At 42.8% G+C, this 27045-nt stretch overlaps 1 protein-coding gene across 2 annotated transcripts in view; it reads left to right on the top strand.

Annotated features, from left to right (window-relative positions):
* The window catches only part of TMEM94 (transmembrane protein 94), a 2655014-nt gene that overhangs the window by 1643155 nt on the left and 984814 nt on the right, over nt 1-27045 (top strand). For both annotated transcript variants that reach the window (XM_044084945.1, XM_044084944.1), the window contains one exon: nt 2252-2469. In XM_044084945.1, the coding sequence (XP_043940880.1) occupies nt 2252-2469 (218 nt within the window). The remainder of the gene's footprint in view (nt 1-2251; nt 2470-27045) is intronic.

The following is a 27045-nucleotide window of genomic DNA, read 5'->3' as shown; positions in this document are numbered from 1 at the left end:
TACCATAAATGTAGATGTTCGAGTGTATATACTGCTGCAGTCCAGGTTACCCTCCCACCATCCCCTCTACATACCGGGTGTTAGTTATAGCTCCATGTACATCAATCCATTGGATGCATGTCTATATGGTGTATTTGCTAACAGCTAGTACTATTGTTTATCTACTAAGGTATTTTTGCATAACTATTGTATTGCCTTCCTATCTGGGGGCACCTGACATCTGGGGCAAGAAAAACTGAAGAAAATGGCGTCGGCTGCCTCTTTTATACCCCTGTCGCACTGACGTCAGGGAAGAAGCGACGACAACCGACGCTGGACCAAGGCTTTGGGATTTGGCCGACTGTGGGACCGCCTGACGACAGGATAACCAAAGTGTGATGACTGCAGCAGTATATACACTCGAACATCTACATTTATGGTAGGTACAAAACTGTACTTTTTGCCATGTCACAAATTGTAAGCCTGTACTTGCAACCTACAACTGCAGCATTTTTCTGTAGTGCCACTCTTAACACCTCTTCAGCTGCATTTGCTTCCCTCAGCACCGTTTCTAGGTCCACAACTTCTTTTGGGTCCCCTTTTGTATGTTCCCATGCAAATGGCCACCAGAAGGTTTAGTACAAATTCCTCCTAGTTGGTTACAGGGAATAGACATTCTTTTATTAGATAAGAAAGTTTTGTGCATTATATTTATCTGTAGAAAGGACCCATCTTCTGTAATATGGTGTCCCTCCTTCCTTCACTTTTGGTATATCCAGTCTGGGATATCATTTCTTTTCTGTTTTTATGTCTGCACTAAGCCTTGAAACAAGAAGTGAAGCATAGCATGCAAGCATGCATGATGGAAAGTTGGAAGTTTCATAGCAGCCTTGGATGGTTTTATTTGTTCAGCAGTTGTAATATTTATGACATCAGGTTTGATTGTTACAGTATATTTTTATGTTTATTTCTCTTATTTCCTATATAGCTTTTCTTTGTGCATTCCATTTAAGAGAAGCCCTGCTCTTATAGGTTGTGCAGAGTGTTCCCAAGTAATAATACAAAGGTAATGAAAAATTTGCCTGTGGCAGCAGAAAGCTTTCTTTACCTCTTAGTAGTCTTTTGATCCAGTTGCTTTCTTTTTCTGGCTCCTGACAACAATTCCCTGCATGTTTGCTCATACAAGAACATTAATTGCACTTACTGTATGCCATAAAACCCTAAATGTTCTTCCATTTTCAAGGGAAATTTTAGTCCTTATTGTTAGGGCTTGCCTTCATGTAAGCCGAGCTGTTTACAGCCTTTTTATGTTTTAGGGCATTCTTTTTAACATAGTTCCTTTGTTCTACATTCCTAGTCCGCTTTCTGTTAAATGTTTGTAAACTTGATCTGTTTTAATCTGATGATGATCTGTTTCTCTGTTTTATGGTAGCTACTATGATTGCATGTTGAGTGGGATCTCTTGTAGCAGGGCATTACATTTCAATTGTTTCTTCTCCAAATTTTAAGCTAATTGGTGTTCCTGATTCTTCTGTTTTAGTTTCCTAATCTTGTTGTTTTGCTCTCCAGTGCAGTGTGCCATTTTGGGCTTCAGTGGGGGAAACCAAGGTTGTGTTGGGGCCATCCTTGTAGGTGCAGTAATTGATACTGTGAGCCCTAAGACTTTGAAAATGCAAATCTAAAAAAAGAAATTGCAAATTTTGAAACTTAAATTTATATCTTTAAATAATGTTTGTTGGGTGAGCATGTCCATAGCACACCTGACATCAAAGGCGCATCTTTGCTGCTTATATATAACAACTTTGAGATCAGTGTATGTAATAAGAGTGAATTATTTGACGTATATACCACTTTCAGACTTGGTACATATTCCCCCTAATGACACTTACATTTTTAATGTCCCAAGGCATACATTTACATTCATCAGACTTTCAACAGAAACGTTTTTTTTTTTTGAGGGGGCAACTGCTGACCTGCACATAACAGGCTGACAGTGGTATTTTATATTTGAAGTTGATAGCCTCATCTTGTGCACTATTGCTTAACTGAATTCTTTGGTATTTCCATGAAATGGTTTAATTTTGCCATTTAAGCCCTACTGCAAAACAAATTTTGTTAATGGTAATGCGTATACTTCTACTTGTCTTGATTTTTAACGATTTGCATCAGTATGTTGACTTTCTGCTGCCTTTTTATGGAAGATTGATTGCTGCCTGGGATTGTTTAATTAGGGAGAGCCATTAATATACTGTTTTGATTGCTTCTATTTCAGAAAAAAGATTCTAGATTTTTACCAGCGGGCATGCCTCTCAGGATATTGTTCTGCTTTTGCCTATAAACCAATGCACTGTACTCTCTCCTCTCAGCTGAATGGCAAATGCATTGAACTGGTACAGGTTCCCGATCAACCAACAATATTGGCTTCGTGTGATGTTCCTGGAACTACCCCTGTTAAACACTTCTGCAGAAGGAACAGCTGGAGTTCTGATGGTAAATATTGTAAAATCATTATGCTTTCAAGGAGTTTCTCTGTATTTTGTCAGCTACTGTTAAGAATGGCATGATCAAACTTTGAAAGCCATATTCACTGGTCAACTATAGAGTTCCTCCTCCTAAAATCTACATCTCTGCATAATTCTGAAAATGTTCATCTCCTTTGGTCAAGTAGGGGGGTGTGTGTGTATACATTCTGCTAGTGAATATCTTGATGTCCAGCCCTGATCTACGTTTGTTTGTATAGGCCCCTTGCTTCCTTTTTTTTGACATTTATTCATTTCAGATCCTGAGGCTGCCTTTGTTAGAAAGATCCCACATTCATTGCTTCAAAAGGTAGAACCTTCCACATCTTCCTGGGATTATCAATTCGCAAGCTAGGAATCCACATCAGCATAGTCACTGTTCCCTGATGGAGAGGTACACTGCATGAAAGACTACTATGGCTATAAGTTCTTTAAACCAGACCATCCATAAGAAAAGGATTGTGAAGCTAGAGGCTGATATTGTCTCATAGGAAGGATGGCGTTGTTTTGATGGGAATAGAGTGGCTAACTCGTACTAATATGAATTACAGTGCTTCTGTTCGTTTGAAAAGTACAGCAGATGAGAAAATGACTAAGTATATTAAGAATGATTGGAGATTCCTCATGAGTTCTCCTGAAATGAGTGCCAGAGTAGAGGAGGCCACTTTGTTTTTTAGAAGAAAAAGAGAAACCAATGGTAAGATATCTTATAAACCAGATTCAATAACATGTCAGTTGATTTGACGCACAAACCCAAAGGAACGTTTAAGTGTTTGGCTTGCAGTTATTGTAAGTATATAAACCAAGGGTAATTTGTCATTTTAATAGTCAGCATTATAGTGACTGGTTTATTTAATTGCGATTCGAGATATGTTTATGCTGCTGTGTGTCCGATGTGTGAAGTGTTTTATATAGGTACAACGTTGAGGGAACTGGCTCACAATTTATGAGCAACCACATGTAGTACAGACCACTGATTATAACAATTCACTGGTGAATCACTCTGATATTTGCATGAATATTAACAATATGCCTTACACCTTCAGAGTTACAGACAAAGTTAGAAATGTGGGAATACGTTTGATGCTGAAGAAGAACTAGACTGGAAAGAATATCTTTGTTAATTGAGCCTGGAAGCATGTCAGCACCTTGGTCTTAATGATAAAGCACATTCAAGTTCTTTTTAAGAAGAAAGCCTTTAAGGCATTGAGTTTTCTGTATTTAGTCATGTGATTGGTAATGTGATTAAGTGCATTGTGTGTTGTATGCTTCTGTCTAAAGTTCAGTTTTTAATAGAGCTTGTGAGCTATTCAAAGTTTAATTGTTGTTCATCTTTTTTTAATTTATTAGTTTACGATAGTTTACATACATATGGAAATATTGTGTTTTATTGTTTTTGAGGGTTGGCAGACCAGGCATCTTCATGAGGTTCCATGTTGGTACTAGTTCAGAGTTCATATATATTTGTCAGCACATGGGATTTGTACACCAGATATCAACTTAAAGCCACCTCTATCAAAGTTTGTCCCTCTGATGGCCTTGAGTTTATGCCAGTTGTCTCTGTGGTGCTAGTCCAGTGATGTAGCTGCTAATCCTCCTGTACCTATGATGAATTGTCCTTAGGATGCAAATTACTTTTGTTTTACTATTAAGGTTCTAGATCACCACCATGACTTGACTGTTCCATATGGAGTAAACTCTTCAGTCCCATAAGAAAGGTTGATTTATTGAACACTTATTCAAGAGTTGTACTGCTCTTTCCTCACTGCCTGCCAGTTTAGTAGAGTTTTTTAGGTCTTTCTGCACCAAATAGACCCATAGATGTGCCCCTTTTGTTAGATGTGTGCTCTCCAATCTTTGGTGTTATGTGGGCTATGTACCTTGGCAGGTGCTAGAATGCACCCTCAAGGAACAAAGTTTTATAAGGCAGTGTGCAGATTTCTCATGACCCAGCACTTCCTTTGGTGTTTGACATCATAAGCATCACTGTCCCATCACCTGACACCTATTGTCTGCCTGAAATTTGCTCATCACCCCATGCATTTGGTGAATGCATGCTTCATTTTCTGGACACCGTATAGACATTTTTTTCCTTATTCTCCCCTGTGAAGAAGGTTCTGAGATCCTTGTTTCTGAGACTGATGAGGATACTTTTCAAAAGGAGAGTCTCATCTGAAGAACTACAGTGAAGTGTTAGGCTCATGATATCCTTTGTAGGAACATGTAGATCGATTGCTTTTCCCCACAAAAAAGGGTAAACCAATATTAAGGGAAGAATGAGGAAGTTTGGGTCGTCCCTTTAATAGAACTTCTTATGAAGTTTGCTATTTATTTAGTCTGTAAGCATGTGTTCCTTTTTTTTTGCTTCCAGGAAGGCATCTGTCATCTACAATCCCTTGCTGGAGGGGAAGTAACAGCTTGGCAGAGCATTCCCATGTGGAATAGTATTTGATGTCTTCAATCCAGCACTGGTGTCCAGAGGCCACAGCGCGTTTCCAGTTTGCTACCAACTAAGGATACCAGAGTTTTGGACAAAGTGAACAAAGAAAGTATTCTCTGCTACATTTGGTCTTTGATTGCTTAACTGTTTTCATGTCTCTCCCAGCTTCAGTTCTCCCTTGTAAAACAGTCTCTGGAAAGGATGGCAGAGCTCATTTATACCTTGGGTTAAGAAGTCTGTGGAAAAATATTTTTACATTCACGTCCTCAGTGATTTTTCACATAGTCCTCTGTAACTGAGCTGAAGCTGTGACTTCTGGCTCAGGAATAGATTTGCACCAAATTATTTAGTTGGAATAGTCATCCAGTTAGAATAAGTTGAGGTAGGCCATTCTGGATGCCCGCTTAGTACTTCAGAGTTTAGACACCTTACTTCACCTGGTTGAGGGTTATTGGTCACCGTGTCCATCCAACCATCCAGAACCACTTTTTCTCATTTTTTTTGCATATGGGGTCGAAGGTGTCAATTCAATGGTGACAGTCTAGAGCCAAGGTTTACACCTCTTGGTGTCTTTGTGAGATTTTGTGGCTTACCTTTGTTGTTCATCTCCATCTTATTTCCTCCAGGAGAAAAAAGAAGCTCCCCTAGTCTCATTCTGTGCTGAAAATCACTGAGGAAACCTTAGTGTGTGATTTTTGTGATTGAACTATTTTTGGTTGTTTACTGGTTTTCTTTGCCTGTATAAAGGCATTACTTTTGTATGAGGCTTATCTTCACTCAGTGCTGGCTAGCAGTGTTCTTTACTAATGTAGGCACTTAAAATTGAAATTTTCCTTTTAAAACTACCTTTGAAATTTTCTTTGCATGTTGAGGAGAGCCATCCCATGAGTTTAGTCTTGGTTAGCCGTGATTATATGTGGTCTGTAATCTTAAAGCACCCAGACTAGCCATCTGTAAATCCCTCTTGTACCATCCCCTGACAGGTCATGTAAAAAAAAGGTTTGTAACCATGGTTATGTACTTTCCTACTACTTCTGCAGCCAGTTTGGTGGATGTTGGTGTCCTGAGGCAATGTAGCAATTGGCTTATGTTTACTGACAGACACATAATTCTTAAACTGATAAGGTAAGTGAGATGTAGTTACACAATGTCACTGGAGACAAGGCTGTCATATGCAAGCCCTAGTAGTCCCACTTTATGCCACAGCTTGGAGAACTGTTGCGTATGTTAATCACTAGACTGAATAGATAGTAATGTTAGACAAAGAGCAAAAAGAACACATTTTGGAAAGGAAGTGTCCATTGTCCGTAAAGATCACTCAACCCCTATTGAACAAGATAATACCACTAACAGTTTTGGAATTCTGGATACAAGTATTGAGCAGTCTGAGGATTCATTATCCAGGTTGCGCTTAAAAAGGGTTAATGAGGTACTCTGCATGACGTGGAATGGCAGACTATTCCACAGAAAGCGGCACCTCTAGGACACAACTCTGTCCTACCAACATGTCCTATTGATGTTACAGACCAGGTTGAGGTCACACGTGAGGGTTACTCGAGTGGATTTTGACTTGTGGATATGCAGCAGTCCCATCAAGGCGGGGTCTAAGATTGCTTTGTATTCCAGACAGAGGTCACTTCTGAAGAGCTTGTAAGAGACTGAGTAGAGGCACAGGACCTTTAGCCTATCTGTGCAGGGTAGATGTTTGAGGCCCTGGATTCTCCTGGTGAGGAACCTCTGTGGTCTCTCCAGCTGCTGCATGTGCTTTGTGAGCTACATGCAGAAAGGGGCATTGTACTCAATAATGGGTCTTATAAGGGAAGAATACAGGGATGTTATGACAACCTTGTCCCTTTATGAGATACCCTAACTAATGAGGTGGGCCATGTAGAAAGCTTTCCATACAATGGAGGCAGAATGGTTGTCAAAAGTCAGTTTGCTATCAACCTGGGGGCTCAAGTCCCTCATGACTGATTGCATGCTTAGGATCTTATCAATGTGATAATTTGTGGGGACGTTACTCTCTCTAAAGGGGATGATGATGCATGTTTTGGCATTCAGTTTGACGCCATTTTTCTGGCACCAGTCATTTTGTTTGGGTGAGACTCTCTTGGAGGATGCCCACATCACTAGGGAAATTGATGACAGCACCCAGCTTGCAGTCATTGCCTGCTGGTTTTGGCCTGCACCTCAGAGAAGTATATCTCAACCAACAAAGGCCCCAAGACTGATCCTTGGGATACACTGCTCGTTATGGGTTGACTACTTGAGGTGGCTTCCCCTATTTTGACTAGTTGGATTCAGTCAGTGAGCCAGTTTGCTACCCATCTGGTAACATATGGATTGATGCCTAGTTGAGAGAGTTTATCTATTATACCCGAGTGGGGAATAGTATCGAAGGCTTTGGCCAGGTCAAGGTAGGTGGTGTGCACCATCTTCCCTTTGTCCATGGCTTTGGTGGCTGTCTCAAAGAAGTCGACCAGCTTTAACAGGCATGAACTCCCCTTGATGAAAACAAAATGTGTGGGATTGAGTATTTTGAGGTTGCCACTGTCCTTGTTAATGAGGTCCATGATAATCCGCTCCATGGCTTTGCAGATCAGGCTAGTTAGGCTGATGGGTCTATAATTTCCTGGATCGGTGGATGCTCCACCTTTGTGCAGAGGGATGACAGTGACTGTCTTCCACTTGGCTAGGATGAAGCCTGTGCTCAGGTTTTGGTTGAATAGAGTGCCTAATGGTGCTGCAAGTTCCTGCCTAAATTCATGTAGGATGTAGCCTGGGATGTTATGTGGTCCTGTGGAGGCTGTATTTTTTGCCTTTGAGAGGGCAGTGATGACTTGCTCCCCTAGAGATAAGAGATTGGGGGGCAGGTGCTGGGGATATCCTGATTTACTGATTGGGAGGAAAGATGGGTGAAGTTTTCACTGAATCTCTGCCAGCAGGTTGGCTACATCTGCAGTGTTTGAGTATGTGGTGTTCTTGACCATCAGTTCTGAGCAGATCTGGGTGCTTCCCTTGAGATTGTGGACATATGTGAAGAAAGCCTTTGATTGTCTTTAGTAGATGTGCCCAGTTTGGACTTGAAGTTTGCTGTGGAGGATTTCACTAGTGCTCTTATTTGCTTATTCAGGCTAAGGAGAGATTGCTTCCAATTACACACCTGCTAGTTCTTGATCCTAGATAGCATTTTTTTCTTTTTATTATAGAGTTTATTTATTGCAGATGTCCACCAGACAGGTTTCCTCTTCCTTGAGGAGGATTTTGTCCTATCGGGTATTCCTGATTCCATGCAACTATATAAATGCTTGTATAGTACTTAGGTGTAGGTTTGGACATATGTGCCAGTTCCTTTGGAGGGGGATTGGCCTGTGAAGCGGTTTATACCATCCATCAGGAGGTTGTAATCAGCTCTGGAGAAGTTTTTTTTGTTTGACCCTAGCTAGGGGAGGGTTGGGGAAGATGGTGACTTTGAAAGTGGATGCTTTCTGGTTGGTGCTTACCAGGAAGGATGACACTGTAGGGATGCTGCAGTGGTTAGTCATGTTAGCTAATACTAAGTCCAAGATATTTTCACCTCTTGTGGGGGTGTCAACCAGCTGGTCCAAGGCATTTGCATTGACGAAATCAAGGACTCACTGGCCATTTGTTTTTTGGCATGAGTAGTTTTTCCAATCTATGGTTGGATACTTAGTTGCCCAGGATCAGGGTAAAGGGTTGAATCTTGATAGATTCAAAGAGGTCCAGATTGGTGGAGTGGGCATCTTGAGTCAAAGTTGGGGACCTGTAGCTAGCTTTGTTTTGAATAGGGGTCCTGTCAATGGTTAACTGCACCTGAAGTGTCTCCTGTGCGTCATATTGTTTGACCAGCCTGGAGGTGTGTACATCTTTTATATATATTGCAACTTCACCTCCTTTTGCTTTGCTGCCCATGATTTGGGGGTCTGAATGTATGATAGGATAATTAACCTGGTATGGCTGGAGTGCTCTCCGCAGCTTTGAACCAGTCTACAGAAAAAGCCATCATTTTCCAAAAGAGAAGGTAGGAAAAAAAAGGCAAGAGACAAGTGCAAAAAATGAAATCTAAATTGAACTTGGAAGGATTGAAGAACTTTACTGTTTAAAAAAAAAAAAAAAACAGGAGAAAAAAGTTGACAACATGGCTCAAGCTGTGGATGTGCAAATCCAACTGGATGAGAATCGCATGCTTTCACATATAATAAGCAATGAAATCAGTGGGATTAATAACACTAATTGGGATGAAGATCATCCCTTTGTGGCAGTTGATAGAGTAGATATTACTGAATTGGAAGTTGAAGATTCTTCAGATCTGGACTGAAAAGATATTCTTGTAATTGGAGATTCTTTTATCCGAGGAAGTGTTACTTAAATTTGCAGAGAAGATAATGAACATAGTGTTATCCTTGTCAGAAGCAAAAATAGAGGATGTGAGAAAGACCTTATAATGCCTTAATGTAAGGAAGTATGGATCTGTTGCAGTATTCATCACGGTTGCAGAATTCCTTCTGGGATCTTCTGCCAAGGATGCCCAACATCTGGCCAGTATACCAAAACCTTTATTACCTAGGAGCATTGTGCATCATGTGTGCTCCCTGCACAAAGGTAGGGCATAAAGGTGATGCACTTATGCTCCCTACCAAGAACTTTGTTGATGCCAGTCCAAACGCTGTTGTCAAACATCGGTCTGAATGCTGTTCGCTGCACTGATTATACCAAGCCTACACTTTCAGATAATTACCTCATTGGGGTTTCTTTTTCTTTTGTGTTTTTACAGTGGGGTTACATGTCATCCAAGATCATGCATGTACTTAAGTTGTTGAACTACAAGTATCAGTGTGATTCTGTCATAGTCCATGTAGGCGTAAATTACCTGAGACATACCTCCCTGGACCTGTATGGAGCTCTTGGACTGAGTATCCCAGGCCATTGAGCCTAGCATTGAGCAGCATTCTACCTGTTCTAGCGATGATGCAAAATAGGAACAGAAAATAATTGACTTTAATAATTGGCTTTGTTTTTGTTGTCATTCGAAGGGGGTACATCTGTCATCTTGGAAGGATGTGGTGACAGACCACGTTGTTTTACCAGGGTTGTTTTACCAACTGCCCCTTGTGGACTTTCAGGTATTAGCAAAAATTTTGTCTAAACCCAAATCCATAGAGCTTTTTTTGTAGGCATTGCCAACCTGATAAACCTGCCAACATAGCAAAAGCAATCCAAGAAAATCTGAAGGTATTTCTGCTCAATGCCAGGAGTTTAAACAAGAAACTCCACTCCCTTTAAGCTGTACTCACCCTGGAAAATGTAGATGTCTGTACAGTTTCTGAGACACCATTTAAAACTGCAGAGAGTACCCCAGCAGTGCATTGTTATAATGCCTTCTACACATTTAGACCAGCTACTGCACAGGAATGGACAGAAGGTGGAGGTGTCTTAATTTATATAAAAAACACACACATCAAGGCTGGTCAAATAGTATGAAGGGCTTGAGTTTCTCCACTTGCAAATTACCATAGACAAAGCCCCATACTATATCTACTTTCTTCCCACAGCGTTCACAAAAAAAAAAAGCACTAAGGATTATCTTATCTTATATTTTGTTCTATTTTTCTGCTCCATCAAGTATGCTAAATTACCTTAAACACTTGTGTTAGCCTGACAAACTATCTGTATCTGAAGTTTAATGTTCTGTAACTGAATTTTTAATGCTCTTTGTGTCTATCTGTTTTATGTGGAGCTTTTCTCCCCAGGCCTATACTGAAAATGGACATATATCCAGTTAGACTAGCCCGGTCAACAAATGTAAAATAAAATAAATAAATATCCTTACAAGCTATAGGTCCTCTTCTATGACCCAGGAAACCTTAACACATACTTAAATGTACTGGGCACACTTCCTATTCAGCTCATCACCATATTCATGGTGGGTTGACTTTAACTTTGGGAATCATACCCCAAGCATGCAAGCACAGAGATTATTGGACTTTGTAAGCACAAATACCCTATATCAGCTAATCCATAGGCCCACTGGGGATACTAACAGCCTTGATTTGGTCCTGACAATCATGAGAGGATATTGCATCCTCTTCCACAACTGTAATATCCTCACTGGTCAGGTTGGACCATAAAGCTCTCACCTTTGAAATAAAAATAAAACCCAGGACCCCAGTTAACCCTGGAACTTTTAAGAATTATTCTAAGACAAACTTCCTACTATTAAATGGCACTCTGGCAAAATGTCATGCCTCCCAACCCTGAAAACACACCACTGCCTATGCGGAATTGTTCACAAAAACTTTATACAGCCATGTTTATGACTGCACAGAGGCAGCTGTACCTACCCAAAGTAAGCACAGGACAAATACAAAAAAAAAATTATCCTGGTGGAATCCCAGCATCAATCAGTTGTATAACACAAGAAAGAAATTCATGGCAAAAGTGAAGTTCAATGCCCAGCAAGGGAACAACTCTCTTTCCAATCTAAACAAACAGCTCAGGGGGTTAATTAAGCCTACAAAATCCAAATTTCAAGTTTAAAAAAGATAAAATAAATAGCTTGCCAGTCCAAGCACCGTCATACCTTGCCCACCCTAGAGAATGTAGATGTCTGTGCAGTTATCAAAAATGGAACCTTAAAGGCAGTACACAATGTGCTGAACTAATTCTAAATGGTGCCACATAATCTGAGCCAGAAGATATAGCCAGTCTACTGGCTGACAAGTTTAGTTCTGATCTACCCCGGAGACGCCCCTGAGGAAGTGCCCTCGAACACAACTCCCCCAGCTGTCACTAGGGAACAGGTTCTCAGTGCACTCTCCAAAGCCAAGAGCACTGCATTGATGAGCCCTGATAATATCCCAGGATTTCTCCTTAATACCATGAAACATAACCTTTCCGTAGCCTTCAGACAGGCTTTGTGCCAAGTGAATGGAGGACTGCAACTGTAATCTCTCTATACAAGAGCAAGCCATCTACAGACCTGAGTAACTACAGACCCGTGAGTCTTGACTAGACTCGTATGCAAAGCCATGGAAAGAATTAACATAGAAATGATAAATAATAAGATAGGAAACCTACAAGCACTGGATCCAATCCAGTTTGGTTTTGTCAAGGACCCCGGTCATGCATACTGAACCTGTTGGACCTCTTTGAGAATATACCAAAGCAGTTGATGAGGGTAAACTGGTGCATACTGCCTACCCTGACCTGGTGAAAGCATTTGATCCATTACCGCAGTCTGGATTTGTAGACAAACTCCCAAAATTAGTTATAAATCCCTGTGTCATCCCCTGATAAGCCTGCTGGCTGACAAATAGGAACCAAGGCATTATAATAGGGAAGTCTGCCTCCACAAAGGGATCAGTCACTAGCAGAGTCCCTCAAGGCTTTGTGCTGTAGTGCTCCTTTTTGTCATCTACTTCTCTGAAGTTAAGGCCAACATCAAGGGCCTTTGGCTGACCAAATTTGCAGGCAATTGCAAAGTAGGCACAGTCTTAGAATTCCCCACTAACACAAATACCTGCCAATAAAGCCTGACACAGACTAATAACTGATGCCTGAGCTACGGTGTAAAACTCAATGCCAAGAAATGCATAATTGTATCCTTTGGGAAGACTGCTGCCCCTCGAAACTAACACAGTGATAATGCACCCCTAAGAGTAGACCATGTGGTCAGGAATTTGGGAACTCATAGACAGTAACCTGGCCTTTGACCATCATGTGTCTATGGCAGTAAGGAATTCATTCTATGACCCACAACTTGTATACAAGGGTATGACATCTAAATCCAAGGATGCCATTGTTCAGCTGTACTCTGCCCTCATCAGACCAATCATCGAGTATAGTGCCCCTTTTGGTATGTACTTGACCAGGCATATGTAACAAACTGGAGCATCCCCAGAGATTCTCACAAAAAGAATACAGAGCATAAACAACATGTCCTTTGTGGACTGCTTCAGCAGCAAGTCTCTATGCCTGGCCTAAAAAGCATCCTCTCATCCTATTCTGATGGACCTGTTGCACATCTGCAAAAGAAATAATGTCAGAATTGCTCGATCTAGAGACCTAAATGCCATCTACAACATAAGTAGGACATGTTGGAAGGACCGGTATTTGTCTCGGAGACCATCCTTTCTCTGGAACAGTCTCCCCATCTATGTTAAGCAGAGTTCTTCCCTAATCCAATTCAAGCATAACTTGGACAACTAGATGGGGAATAGAAAACATATCCCTGGTCTGGCACCTGTGTCTCTATTAGAAACTGCCTGTAAGTGTTTCACCACCCATGGCCAAGCTGACATACATTCCTTAAAATTACTTTAGAGTATTAAAATTGGCAGATACATTTGGGGAAAAATAGCTAGGCTTAAAAGGGCCCCCTGGGGTCATTAGAATAGTAATCATCTGTGAACTGTATATGGTAAATGGTGTATTCAAGTATCAGGAGATCTGACCATCATCTTTGCTACAGAGCTTCCCAAGAGGTAGATTGTACAGGTACTGTTGTGATAATTCATACTTCCAGTGCAGGCTGCTCATGCAAGGCCAGTTCTGAGATTATACAAGCCTGAAAAACTAATACAAGTAGCAGGAAGATTCAAATGGCCACATCATCTTGTTTCATACGCCTTCACTCCGAAACAGTGTTGCTAGGGGACCATGTCACCTTTTTGAAGGTTCTTTCAACTGGCCCAGACTGTGCTCCTCAAAATAACCATGAAATGTATTCCTGTATCAGAGAAAAGCAGAGGGTTCCCTTGTTATGTCTCCCTCATTGTGGATGGTAAAGGGTTTTTCCTCCCCATCTGCGGCCTTAATGAATAACAGTGAGCTCATCTTGTATGTGGAAATCCTGATGTTGACTCCAGAAGATCTCACCTGTACTACCACAGGGTACCCTGAATATATTGCTGTATATGCTGAATGCCGTTTTGCACAGAAGGGTTTGAGATCCTCATTGATGGCTTGTTACATTTACTCTGGGGAGCTTAATTTTCATACATGGCGGTGATGCCTCCCCCCCCCCCCCGTACTTTTAACCCTTATTTTTTACCATTATGTTTGCCATTGCAGCTGAGGCCTTGCAGGAGAAGGAAGGTGTGCTCTTTCCCTGGATGACTAGCTGCTATTGGCCTCTTCAAGGGTATTTGCTTGTAGCAAGCATGACGTGGGTCCTTCTATGATTTAATAATGATGGCAATTAGACACTAGATGTGCTTTCTTACCCCAGTGCAGGTGGTTTTGGATGCTCTTCAGGTGAGACGTTTGGAGTCGTGGGCTTAACGGTCTCTGTGAAGACAGAAGTGGATGGAGGAACTAGCACTTTCTTACCTTTTGGGCTTTATGCTGGCCACTGTCTTCAGTGCACCAGTTGTTTACTTGTAAAGTGTATTTCATTGGGCATTGAGTAGACCAGTGAATGAGGAGCCATTACAACTGCATATATAAATATATTTTGTATCTTTAAAACATATCTATTCTCTCTCAGCTGGGTTCTTATCCTCACCTCTTCATACCTTGATGTTACCCAACTTCTCTGTAATCTGTATGACTCATTCTTCTCTATAGTCATAAGAATATCCAAGCCCAAGAAACACATCTGGATCACTTACAAACTCAAAACCCTCCTATCTCTAAGACAAAGCATGGCACTCTTGGAAGTTTGACCCAGCTTTTCCTACCAGCCAACACTACACCCTCCTCAGAAACCAGTCCAAACAATCAGTCATCATAAGAGACCTTGTATGAGAAGACCTCAATCAAACCTTTTTTGCTATCCAAAACATTTCTGGGCAGAGGTCAGCTTGTTTACAGGTGATAAAACTCCACCCACTGCGTACTCTTTTTCCTTTTCCCTCTCATCCTCAGTCTTTAGTACTCACTTCTTAACCCTCCCCTCCATCAGCTCACATACTTCATTCCCACCTCTACTTTAAAAAGATTGTAACCAAAAATGTTATACTTCTCTTTGAAAACCTAAAACTAGACATGCCTGCAGGGACAAACACCTTGTCTCTCTGATTCATATTCCAGTGTAGCGAGTACATTGTTACTTTGCGTAACTGAAATCTGTATGCCCTATGTATGCAAAACAGCAAAAATCATACCTCTCCCAGTAATTACTTCTCAATCTCCATCTCCCTTACCCCTAGGAAAAGCTTAGAAAAACTGGTCTATAATTCATTGTCAAACTACATAAGATAATACTGCCTTCTGTCTTTCAAGTAACATGGTTTCTGGTCCAGTCACAGCACTTCCACTGCACTTTGGACCTTCACTGATCACACAGTTTTAGCTGTGGTCAAAGACCTCATCAGTGTGGAGCAATTTATATCGACCTTTCCAGAGCCTTTGAACTGAATGACCACCCAATCTTATTTATCCACCTCACTGACATTGAGATTAGGCCTGATTATATTCTCTGGTTCCAAAATTACCTATCCAACCAACATTTCTCTGTAAATTTTAACAGCGGTACATCAGCCACCACCACCCCCTTTTTCCCATTTTCTACATGGGGGCAGGGTGTTGTCAACTGTCATCATCTCTCTCAGTTCAATGCCACTCTCCTACCTTCTTCGATACGCATGTTTGATTGTGGCAGGTGGTCTTATACACAATCCAGCCATGTCCTTGATCAACACCCTCATTTCCTTTTGCCTTCCTCTGGCTTGTCCCAAATCTCCTTCACCAGATTGTTCTGCTTTTCTGCACATATGCCCGAAACACCATAATATATTCTCTTTGACCTTCTCTGCAACTGGAGCTACTTTGGCCTTTGCTCTGATGTCCTTATTTCTTCATATGTTCCACAGTGTGCATCCTGCTACCCATCTCAGGCATTTATCTCTCACCTCTATTCTCCTCATCTGCACTGTCTTTACTGCCCAGGTTTCTGTACCATGCAGTAGTACTGGTTACACCCAAGTTCTGTACACTGTACCTTTCAACTTCTTTGGCATTCTTCTGTCATACACTACCCCTAACACTGTGCCAGTTGGCTGCAGCCCCTCTGATTCTTCCTTTGACCTCCTCATTCAGACTTCCCTTGTCCTCAACCACCCCTCCGAGACACTTGAAGCTGTTAACCTGTTGCACAAATTTCCCTTCTATGTCAGTTTTCACTTTCCTCTAATTTCCCCCATTTGCGGCAATTACAACTGTATTCTGATGTTCTTCATCTCACATTGCTGCAGTCATAACCTGTGGGTAGTCCGCTGTCCTCGGTCGGCCCGAATACCAAAGTGTTAGGCTGGCGTCAGTCATGGTCGCTCAGATCTGACGTCAGTACGCCGTGGTACTAAAGCACATGACCGACGCCATATCCTCAGTCTTTCTTGCCGCATGGTCCGAAGCAGAAGCAGCGTTTGCAAGTGCCGTTCGGCGTCCTGAAATTTTCGTATTCTGAGTTTCAGACCGAAGACCAAGTTGGGCTAAGTACCCCGTTGGGGAATATTTTTGTCTTTTCTTGCCTCAGTTTAATCCGGATGTCAGAAAAAGTGAATAATTGTATTTCTTGTGGGAAACAGATACCTCATAGGGATTACCACTCTCTCTGTATTCCTTGTTTGGGGCCTGAGCACGACTTAGTCGGGTGTCATTTTTGTGCTAGATTTAATAAGCGCACCATTAAACGCAGGTTAGATTGTGCTAGGCTTGTCTTCGGTAAGCGGTGTAACTACAATATGCCGTCGGATCCTCCAACGCCCGCTACCACTAAGAAGCGTAAGGAAAAATCGTTAAGTCCAAGCAGGATGAATCGTCCGTTACGGATGCCGGTTCTTTAGAAACTACAGTGGAATCTGTGGATCCAGCCGAGGTTTCAGCTGAGTCTCAGGGGGAGCCTTTAATTTTGCAGGATGTGGCCTCTCAGGAGTCGGGTCAGGCTGAGGGGGCCTCTCAGGTCGCTGTAGTCCCTTCTTTGCATAAGGTGGTTAGGCCTTCTACTTCTGTCTCTAAAGTACCTTCCAAGGTCAGGCCTGGTTTGTCTTCCTCTGGCGTCAGCCCTAGTTCTGCAGGTTCTGTACCTAAAAAGCATATGCTGAAAATGGCAGAGGATTTGATTACCTTAATCAGGGGTTCTTTGCCCCCTCCAGATAAGAGGCCTAGGGTGGAGCCAGAGGTGGAAGGATTGGAGCATTCCTCAGATTACTCAGAGTCTTCGGCTGAAGACATTCAGGATTTTCCTCCTTATTCTGATTCAGATGCAGAGGATTCTAGTCCTTCTGCTTCCCCTCCAGAGGATTTTTATTTTTCTGAAACCCTGCATTCCATGAGGGAGCATTTTAAGTGGGAAGGTCAGGATTTCTCAGATTCTCGAAAGAGACTTGGGGAATTTTTGTTTTTACCACAGCATAGGCCCTTGGCTATACCCCCTGTTTTGGATGTTGTTCAGGATGTTTTCTCTGAAGCTTCCCTTAATCCTGATTCTTTGCCTCCTGCCCCGGTCAAGCCAGACAGGTATTACAGAGTGCCAGAGGCTCATAAATATTTGTATAAGAGCCCAAGAGCTGACCCGGAAACTATTAGCCAGGGACCTAAGGGTGTCAGGGCTTCTGTTGTTGTAAAGAATCCAGTTCCTATGGATAAAGATTCTAGAGCTTTGGATAGGTGGGGTAAAAAGGTGTATACCTCTTCCACTCTAGCAATGAGGGCTTTGAATTGCCAGTTTCATATGCTGAAGTACCAGAATTTTCTCCTAAGTCAGTTAAAATCTAAGGTAGATGCTTTGGCAGAGGGCATAGAGTGTAAGGAATTGCAGGATTTAGTTCATGCCTCTGATCAGGTGGGTAAGCATTCTTTGCAGTGTGGTTTTGATGCTCTTCAGGCTTCTTCCAGGGTGGCTGCCACTGGATCAGTTATTCGTAGGCATGCCTGGCTTAAGGATCAAAACTTGTCAGAGCATGTTAAAGCTCGAATTTTGGATGCTCCCCTTCAATCTGAAGTTCTGTTTGGTTCTCCTGTGGAGTCAGTTTTGAAGAAAATGGAAGACAAAGCTAAGTCTATGCAGACAGTTAAGGATTTTTTACAGGTGCAGCCCCCTAAGTTTAACAGAAATTGGCCTAGTAAGGGATGGGCTTATCCTTCTTCTGATTTACAGTCTAGGGGCAGATCTAGACGTGGTAGGGGCAGTGCTCATGCTCAGGGTTCTTTCAGGCCTAGGACGTGGAGTTCCCCTGCACAATCTTCAGGTGAGGGCAGGGGTCAGCCTTTTCGTAAACAGACCCAATGACCTGTATCTCCAGCTGCCAGATCCCTCCTGTCTGGCAGCTCCTCTGGGAGGAAAGTTGGTACTTTTCAGGCAAAATTGGCTTTTAGTCACCCAGGACAAATGGGTGTTGGACATTATAGACCGAGGCTACAAGTTTTATTTTCACACCTTGCCTCCTTTCAAAGGCATGCCAGACGTTCCTCCTCAGCAAAAGTTGGAGGCTCACAAACAGATTTCTTTACTTTTAAAAATGGGGGCTATCCAGGTGGTCCCTCCGTCAGAAGTGGGCCTAGGATTTTATTCTCGCCTGTTTTTGGTACCAAAGAAAGGAAACACTTGGAGGCCAATTCTGGACTTGTCTATTCTCAACACATACCTGGACATTCCCAAATTCAAGATGTTAACTTTGCAACAGCTTCTGCCTCTGCTAGGCAAGGATCACTGGATGGTAACTCTGGATCTCAAAGAGGCTTATCTTCACATTCCTATCAGGCCCAGCTGCAGGAGGTTCCTGCGTTTTCGGGCTGGCACTTTTCATTATCAGTTCTCTGCATTGCCCTTTGGCTTATCTACTGCACCCAGGGTGTTCACAAAAGTCCTGGCTCCAGTGATGGCCTTCTTAAGACTAAGGGGAATACAGATTTATCCTTATTTGGATGATTGCCTGATTCTTGCTCAAGACAAAGTCAAGTTACTTCACCATCTTCAGTATGTTATGACAGTGTTAAGGTGCCTAGGGTATTCTGTGAACGAAACAAAGTCCAGTCTAGTACCCTCTCAGGACATGTGCTTTCTGGGTGTGAGACTGAACACAGCCTCTCAGATGGCGTTTTTGACCCCGGACAAACAAAGAAATCTTGCCCTTTACTTCCAGCAATTATCTCTACGGTCCAGGCTGACTGCAAGGACAGTCCTTCAGGCCTTGGGGTTCATGGCATCTTGTATTCTGGTGCTTCCCAATGCCAAACTGCATATGAGGAAGCTACAATGGTATCTCAAAAGCATATGGACTCAACACTGCCACGATTTGGACACTGTCATTCAGATAATACCTTGCATCCAAAGGGAATTCTTGTGGTGGGCTCAGGAATGTCACCTAAACAAGGGACTCTCTGTGACCCGACCAGAGGCGAGTCAGATCTTAACGACAGATGCCTCAGACATGGCTTGGGGAGCACACTTCAATGGGAAATGGGTTCAAGACACGTGGCCTCCCAGACTACAACATTTGCATATCAACATGAAGGAGATGTTAGCAGTCCAATTTGCCCTGATGGCCTTCAAGGATCTACTTCAACCAGGACAGGTGTTGATTCAAACAGACAACACAACAGTCATGTGGTACATCAACAAGCAAGGGGGAACCCATTCGTACCCTCTTTGCAGACAAGCTATGATTTTGTGGGAGACTGCTCTCAGTTTGCACCTCACTCTTCGGGCAAGGTTTCTGCCGGGAGCACAGAACTCCTTAGCAGATGTTTTGAGCAGACAGATGGTGGATCCCCACGAATGGAAATTGGATCCTCATGTATTTCAACAGTTGACAGTGGCTTGGGGAACTCCAGACATAGATCTGTTCGCTTCTCCACTAAATTTCCAACTGCCAAAGTTTTGCACAAAGCTGTTTCACCCAAAAGCTTGGAAAGTGGATGCTCTATCATTCAGTTGGAACAACCTTCACGTCTATGCCTTTCCTCCTCTGCCTTTTCTTCCCAAGGTGCTCTTGAAGGTCAGACAGGACAAGCCTTGCATGATTCTAATAGCTCCAGATTGGCCACGTCAGCACTGGTACCCTCTGCTGAGGAGTTTAGTACGGGAGCCTCCTTGGCCTTTGCCTTCAGTTCCACACCTTTTGTCCCAGGCAAGCAATCATTTCCGCAATGTCAGGATACAGTCCCTGCATCTGACAGCTTGGCATATTCTGTTTTAGACCCTGGGGGGTCGCAGCTTCCTCAACAAGTTTTGAATGTCATTTTGGAGGCCAGGGCCTAGTACCAGGAAAGTTTATGCTGATAAATGGAGGAGATTTTTTCTTTGGAGCAAAACAAAGAGCTTTGATGTCTCTGTGCCTAATTTGAGTGTTTCACTTCAGTATCTTACAGAATTATTAGACAAGGGTTTGTCTTTCTCCTCTGTAAAGTTCATGCTGCAGCCATTTCTGCTCACTATGACTGTGACCCTCCTTTATTCTCTCACCCTTTGTTTAAGCAATTTCTTAGAGGGCAAAAACATAACACCCCCGTAGAGCTCCTACTCCTTCCTGGGATCTCAATTTTGTGTTGGAAAAGCTCACTTTACCTCCTTTTGAACCTGCAGCTACTACGGAGTTGAAGTTTTTGTCTTGGAAGACTGCTTTTTTGTTGGCCATTACGTCTGCTAGAAGGGTATCTGAATTACAGGCTCTAATGGCAGTTGAACCCTTCTTGATATTTCATAAGGATAGGGTCTCCCTGCGTACTAACCCTACTTTTATGCCTAAGGTTGTTTCTAATGTGGCATTAAACCAATCTATTCATTTGCCTACATTTTATGCTGATCCCCAAAATAAGGGGGAAAAAAAATTTACACTCTCTGGATATTCACAGGCAGTTGCGTTATTATTTGAGCAGAACCAAAGGGTTCAGGCAGTCTCAACAGTTGTTTATTTCTTTTGCTTTGGGTTCTCAGGGGAAACCTGTTTCAAAACAAACTATTTCTAAGTGGATTGGCCATTGTATTGCTTTTTGTTATTCTCCTCATGGTAAGGAGGTTCCGGCTGGAGTCAGACCTCATTCCACTAGGGCGACTGCCACTTCTACTGCTTTTAAGGGAGTAGCTACTAAAGATATTTTGGAGGCAGCTACTTGGAGTTCAGTGCACACTTTTTCTAAACATTACCATCTCCCTCTTTATTCCAAATCTAGGGCTGGGTTTGCCACTGCAGTTTTACAGGGCATGTTAGCAGCTCCCAATGCTTTATGATTTTGCCAACCTCCCTTTACCTTTGCTTTGGGATTCTACCCACAGGTTATGACTGCAGCAATGTGAGATGAAGAACATAGTACAGTTTTGTACCTACCATAAATGTAGATGTTCGAAGATCCACATTGCTGCAGTCCAATTTACCCTCCCTCCTTCCCCTCTGTAGTTTGGGGTGGTTGTGTGGTTTGTGTTGTAAATATTGTTTCTACATGGGTGATTTTCCCATTTTTGGCTATGGCCTTTCTTTTTAAGGCCTTCTGACATCTGGGGCAAGAAAGACTGAGGATATGGCGTCGGTCATGCGCTTTAGTACCACGGCGTACTGACGTCAGATCTGAGCGACCATGACCGACGCCAGCCTAACACTTTGGTATTCGGGCCGACCGAGGACAGCGGACTACCCACAGGTTATGACTGCAGCAATGTGGATCTTCGAACATCTACATTTATGGTAGGTACAAAACTGTACTTTTCATTCCATGTGTCTTCAGTTTTGCATTCCATTTCCTATCCTTTGCTGGAGTTTTTGCTCAGAGTCTACCTGTAAAGACACATTGTCTGTATGCAGTAACTTTGTTGATCTGTCCCCTACAAACTTTTTGCTAATGTATCCATCATGGGTATGAACAGCAGTGGGCCCAGAGCTGAACCATAATTTACACCCACTCCCACTGGAAACCCCTCTGTGAGACCAATCAGTGTTTGTATTTAAGTCATTGGGTCCTTGTACATAGCCTGCAGTAATTCTACCAATGTTTCTGGGACTTTGAACCACCACAAAATTGCCAGAATCAAATTTCTTTGGACCTTGCTTTATGCATTGTTTTGCAAGTCTAAGAACGCCCAATTGGACTCTCTCTTCATTTCTAGCTTCTCGGCTGTCTCTCTCACTGCAAACATCGGGTCAGTTGTGCTGCATCATGACCTGAATTCAAACTGTTCATTTTCCATTTTACTTTCTACTGCTCTGCATACCTGTCCAGAACTTATATGCTGTGTGACAGGAGTTTGATACCTTCTGTACTGCCCACAGTTGTGGATGCCCCCATTGTTCTTGTACTCTGGCCTTTCTCTCTATATTGCTGAGTACCATCAGGAGCCATTTCTCTCCTAACTCCCCCAGCATCTTGTTCATGTCTGCTGTGACCTCATCTAACCCTGCTGATTTCTCTATCTTCTTTTTCCTTAGTACTGTTCTTATTACTACTAAGGTGGGCTCATCCTCCCCTTTCATCATAGGCTGTGTTTGGAGCTGTGGGGTTTTCTTCATTAAGAAACTGTTGAAAGTCCTCCTGTTGACCCTTTGTTTTCCTGTGGGCTGATGAGCAGGTTGTTGCTGGCATCCATTATGAAGGCTGTCTGACTATCTTTATCTTTCTGTCTTTGCCTTGCAACCTGATAGTTTCTTTGTGCTATTTACTGAGTCACTTTCCAGAAGATGGCAGAGTACCTCTGATGCCTTGTTCTTTGCTATTGCAACTTCTCTGTTAGTTTGTTTGTTAACCAACCAGTATTTCTTCTTATTCTGGTCCATCTTTTCTCTCACTTTTTTCTTGCACTCCTTTTTTTGATGACTTCTTGGACTTCTGTAATCCCCCACCAGATTTCCTTATGTAATTTATTTCCATACCTGGCTCAGCCATGTATCTGTTCTGTGGTCCTCAAATATGCTATTTTGAGGCACTGCAATTCTTCTTCAGCTCAACATATTTCTTCTTCTTCCTAAGATGCTGTTTTATGCTGTGAGCTGGCTGTTTCAAAGAGCTTAAGTTTGCAGTTGCTGATTGTACCCCACTGCCCTTTCCTTACTAAGAGGAGGTCTACCTGTGTTGTATGCTGGCCAATTCTGTGCATGATCTTGTGACTGTCTTTTGCTGAACCGTGCATTGGTCACCATCAGGCCATTTGCCAGTCAGAAGTCTAAATTGGCCTCCCCTTTTTTATTCTCGCTGTCCCACTGATGTGGACTGAGGCAGTCCTTATAACCTGTTCCGTATGTTCTGATATGTGCATTCAGGTCACCCATTGTCTATACCAATTCATGTCATCCTGTTTTATCTAGTATATCCTACAGCTGCTGCCTGAATGTACTCACTTCCTCACTATCATAACCCTCCTGTGGGGCATAAGCAGAGATTATGGATAGTGCCCCTATCCTTACACTGGAGTCTGAATGCTGTGAGTCTATCACTAATTCTGATGACATCCCTCACTGTCTTCTTAAGCCTCCCTCTCACCACTACCCTTCCGGCTTGTCTCCTGGATACACAGGATGTCCAGCCTTCACCTCAACATCCTGTCACCTACTTCCAAGCTGTGTCCTGTCAGTGAACCTACATTGAGTGTAGAAATTTTTAGTTTGTTTGCCAGGTTGATTGGTTTTACATCCAGCTTCTGCTCAACAGAGCTATCCCAAGTAACCCAAGCTGGGCATCAGGACACTGGCCAGCTATTAGCGTATTCACACAGGGCTGCTGGGCTTTATGACATGCACACACTGGCCAGTATTACACCACTCCCACTGTTAGCATAGGTCAGAATAGGCTGGATCCTCAACCCACTTTTCACCAGCAAGTACCCATGCCCATTTTGTCAGCACTAGCCAATATGACCGAGTCACCTACAGCCAGTTTTTACAATGTCACGTTAAAACCCTGACACTGCGTGAAGTCTGTAATCCGAGCTCTCCTATCTTGAGAATACCGCACTCCACAGTTGATGCTGAAAGTGGTTGGTCTATTCAACTGTTCTCCCTGTAGGACACCATCTAGAGTCTGTGCTGCTGCCCACAGCCCCATTCTTGGGTGAGTTGGAAACGCTCTGCATGTTTCGGGAGGTAGGAGGAACCCCAGTGACACTAAGGTAGAACATGAAAACAGATACATGCATTGCATGGAGGTCTGGATCGAACTTTGTACCTTGTGCATGGGAAGCAAAGACCTCATCAGCCACCACTCCCTTACTTAGAGTCCCTCAAGGCTCCATAGTGCCCCTCTTCTTTTCTTCATTTTTATAAATTAGGTTGCACTCTATCTTCCCCAATTACAGTCTTACAGTACACTGGTGACATGATTATTTTCTTCTCCAACCACACAACTCACTCAGTTCAACATGATCTGCATAAAGATTTCACCTTCCTTCGCTGTCTCATTAGTATAAAACTATTACTTAACTCCTCAAAAACTAAAACTATGTTTTAAAAGCTAAAAAAAAATCCCTTCTTAGTCTTGACCAACTTAACAATGCTGTTGAGCACATTAACACATTCAGATACTTGAGAGTCTGACTTGATCCCTCACTTAACCACACACTGTCTCTTGGAGAAAACATCTGGAAAAAGATGCACACTACGCTTCTGAGCCAACAAAATCTATTTCTTCTCCCACCCAACAAGAAATGCTATTGGGAAAAGGATTCTTCTAACCCAACCTGAGTAGTGCTTTGAGTAGTGCTTACCTTTTGTAGCCTGCCTCCAAAAAAAAAAATAAAAACCTCTGCCACCATCCAATCTCCAACTCCATCTGCTGCCTCATTACCCTTTCCACAAAGTGTGAATACTATAGTCTTACACTACCTAGAGCCAACTGCAGGTTCTGCAAAGACTATCTTTTCTTTGGCTCCCAACTTTTCAGTCTCAAAACTCCTGCCCTTCTCTTACCTCTAGCTTACTTAGACAGCCTCAGTTATATAATCTTACATCTCATAACCATTCAAGGCCTCTCTTGCAAGTACCTAAAACCAGACTTCAGTACTTTACACTCCCTTTCAGCCTTTGGACCTAAGTTTTGGAGGGATCTTCCATCAAATCTTAAAGACCTCACTAACTATTCCTCCTTTCGGGCATAACTTATGGAACATTTTACAGCATGAGCTGCTCTTAAGTGCTCTGCTTCTGGTCAGATAACCTATTCATTGACTTGTACTGCCTAAGATGTTCACTGTTGTGTCTTTCTAACGCCTAAGACGTTGCTACTCTTAACAGATGTACGTACTGTACATAGTGGTTTCTGTTGGCTACCTCCTTAAATAATTTTTCATATTGTATAATTACAATGAACTAATCCTCACCCCCCCCCCCCCCCGCAAAGGTAACCACCATGAAAAACTTCTCCAAAGTTAACTTTGGGCTCCTAAAAACAGAGGTGGCTAACTTCACGGCACCCATGCAAATGGAAATCAGTTGCATGACTGCCAAATCATTCACCAATGCACTGTATGAACACGTACACAAATGCATGGATCTCGCCATAACCAACAGAACCAAGACACTCTCCTCCAAAAAAAAAAAGGAAGCCAATCTGGTGGTCCCCTGCCATAAACAAACTCTACAACAGAAGGAGGAAACTAATACGGAATAAGGTGAAGTCCCAAGTCTGGAAAAACTCCCTTATCATCCTCAACAAAAAGTTGAGATCCCTCGTCAAATCATCTAAAGCTAGCTATGAAAACAGAATTGCAGCAGATAGTAAAGACAACCACAAGGCATTCTGTAGTTACGTAAAGAATCTCCACGGCAATACCCAGACTTTCTCTGAGCTACTGCACAGTTGTACTTCCTATACCAGGCCAACAGATATTGCCAATATACTGGCCGACAGATTCACTGCCAACTTTACCCCCCCCCCCATGGGACCAGTCACAATACCAGTATATTGCCAGGCACCCAGTATTACTGCTGCCCACGTTAAAACAGCATTGTCCAAGGCCAAGATACAACTTCTGTGGGACCTGACAATATCCCCGGCTCTTTTCTACATGAACTACAGAGTGAACTGGCACCTCACTTGTGTGCCCTGTTCAATCATAGCCTCACCTCAGGCTTTCTCCCTACTGAATGGCACACTGCTACAGTCATCCACAATGGAGAAGTGACTACAGACCCTGAGAACTATCACCCCATTAGCCTGACAAGTCTGATATGCAAAGCTATGGAACGCATCATCATGGACCTAATAAACAACGAAATAGGGAATCCCCAAACTCTGGGTCCCACACAGTTTGGTTTTGTGAAGGGTAGATCATGCCTGCTCAACTTGGTCAACTTCTTTGAGTCAGTCACCAGAGCTGTGGATGAAGGCAAGGTGGTTCATACAGCCTACCTTGATCGGGCTAAGGCCTTTGATACCATTCCCTACTCAGGAATCATAGAAAAACTCACTAAGCTAGGCATCAACCCCTCTATCACTAGGTGGGTTGCAAACTGGCTCACAGGTAGAACCCACAGTGTGAAAGTAGCTGACTCCAAGTCAGACTGCCAACCAGTCATGAGTGGAGTCTCGCATGGTTCGGTCCTGGGTCCTCTCCTGTTTGGTATCTACTTCTCTGAAGTCCAGACCAACACAAAGGGACTCTGACTGACAAAGTTTGCAGATAATTGCAAGTTGGGAGCTATTATGAACTCCCCGAGTGATGTTACAGAAAGGCCTCAGTGAGACCAACGACTGGTGTCAGAACCATGGCCTTAAGCTCAGTGCCAAAAATGTGTCATCATCCCCTTTGGGAAAAACCTGGTTCCCATGAATTACCACATTGATGGTAGTCCACTGAACACAGAAGGCATTATAAGAGATCTGGGAAAACAGGTTGACAGCAACTTCTCTTTTGACCACCACATTGCCACTGTGGTCAGGAAGTCCTTCTATGTGGCACATCTCATTAGTAAGGGTTTTGCATCCAGGAAGAAAGAGGTCATTGTCTCCCTCTACTCTTCCCTCATTAGGCCAATCATTGAGTAGAATGCCCCATTTGGCATGTACCTCACTTAACACCTGCATCAACTGGAGAGGCCGCAAAAGTACCTCACAAAGAGGATCCTAGGCCTTAAACATTTGTCCTATATGGACAGACTAAAAAAACTATTCTCTGTCTCATATCGCCTACTTAGAGGCGATTTCTGCTCGACTTACAAAGCCATG

This window comes from Protopterus annectens, chromosome 10.part0 (assembly GCF_019279795.1).
Source record: "Protopterus annectens isolate FY-2018-M chromosome 10.part0, PAN1.0, whole genome shotgun sequence".
Classification (NCBI taxonomy): Eukaryota; Metazoa; Chordata; order Ceratodontiformes; family Protopteridae; genus Protopterus; species Protopterus annectens.
The sequence above is the reverse complement of the archived record's forward strand: the minus strand, read 5'-3'. Positions and strand labels throughout refer to the sequence as shown.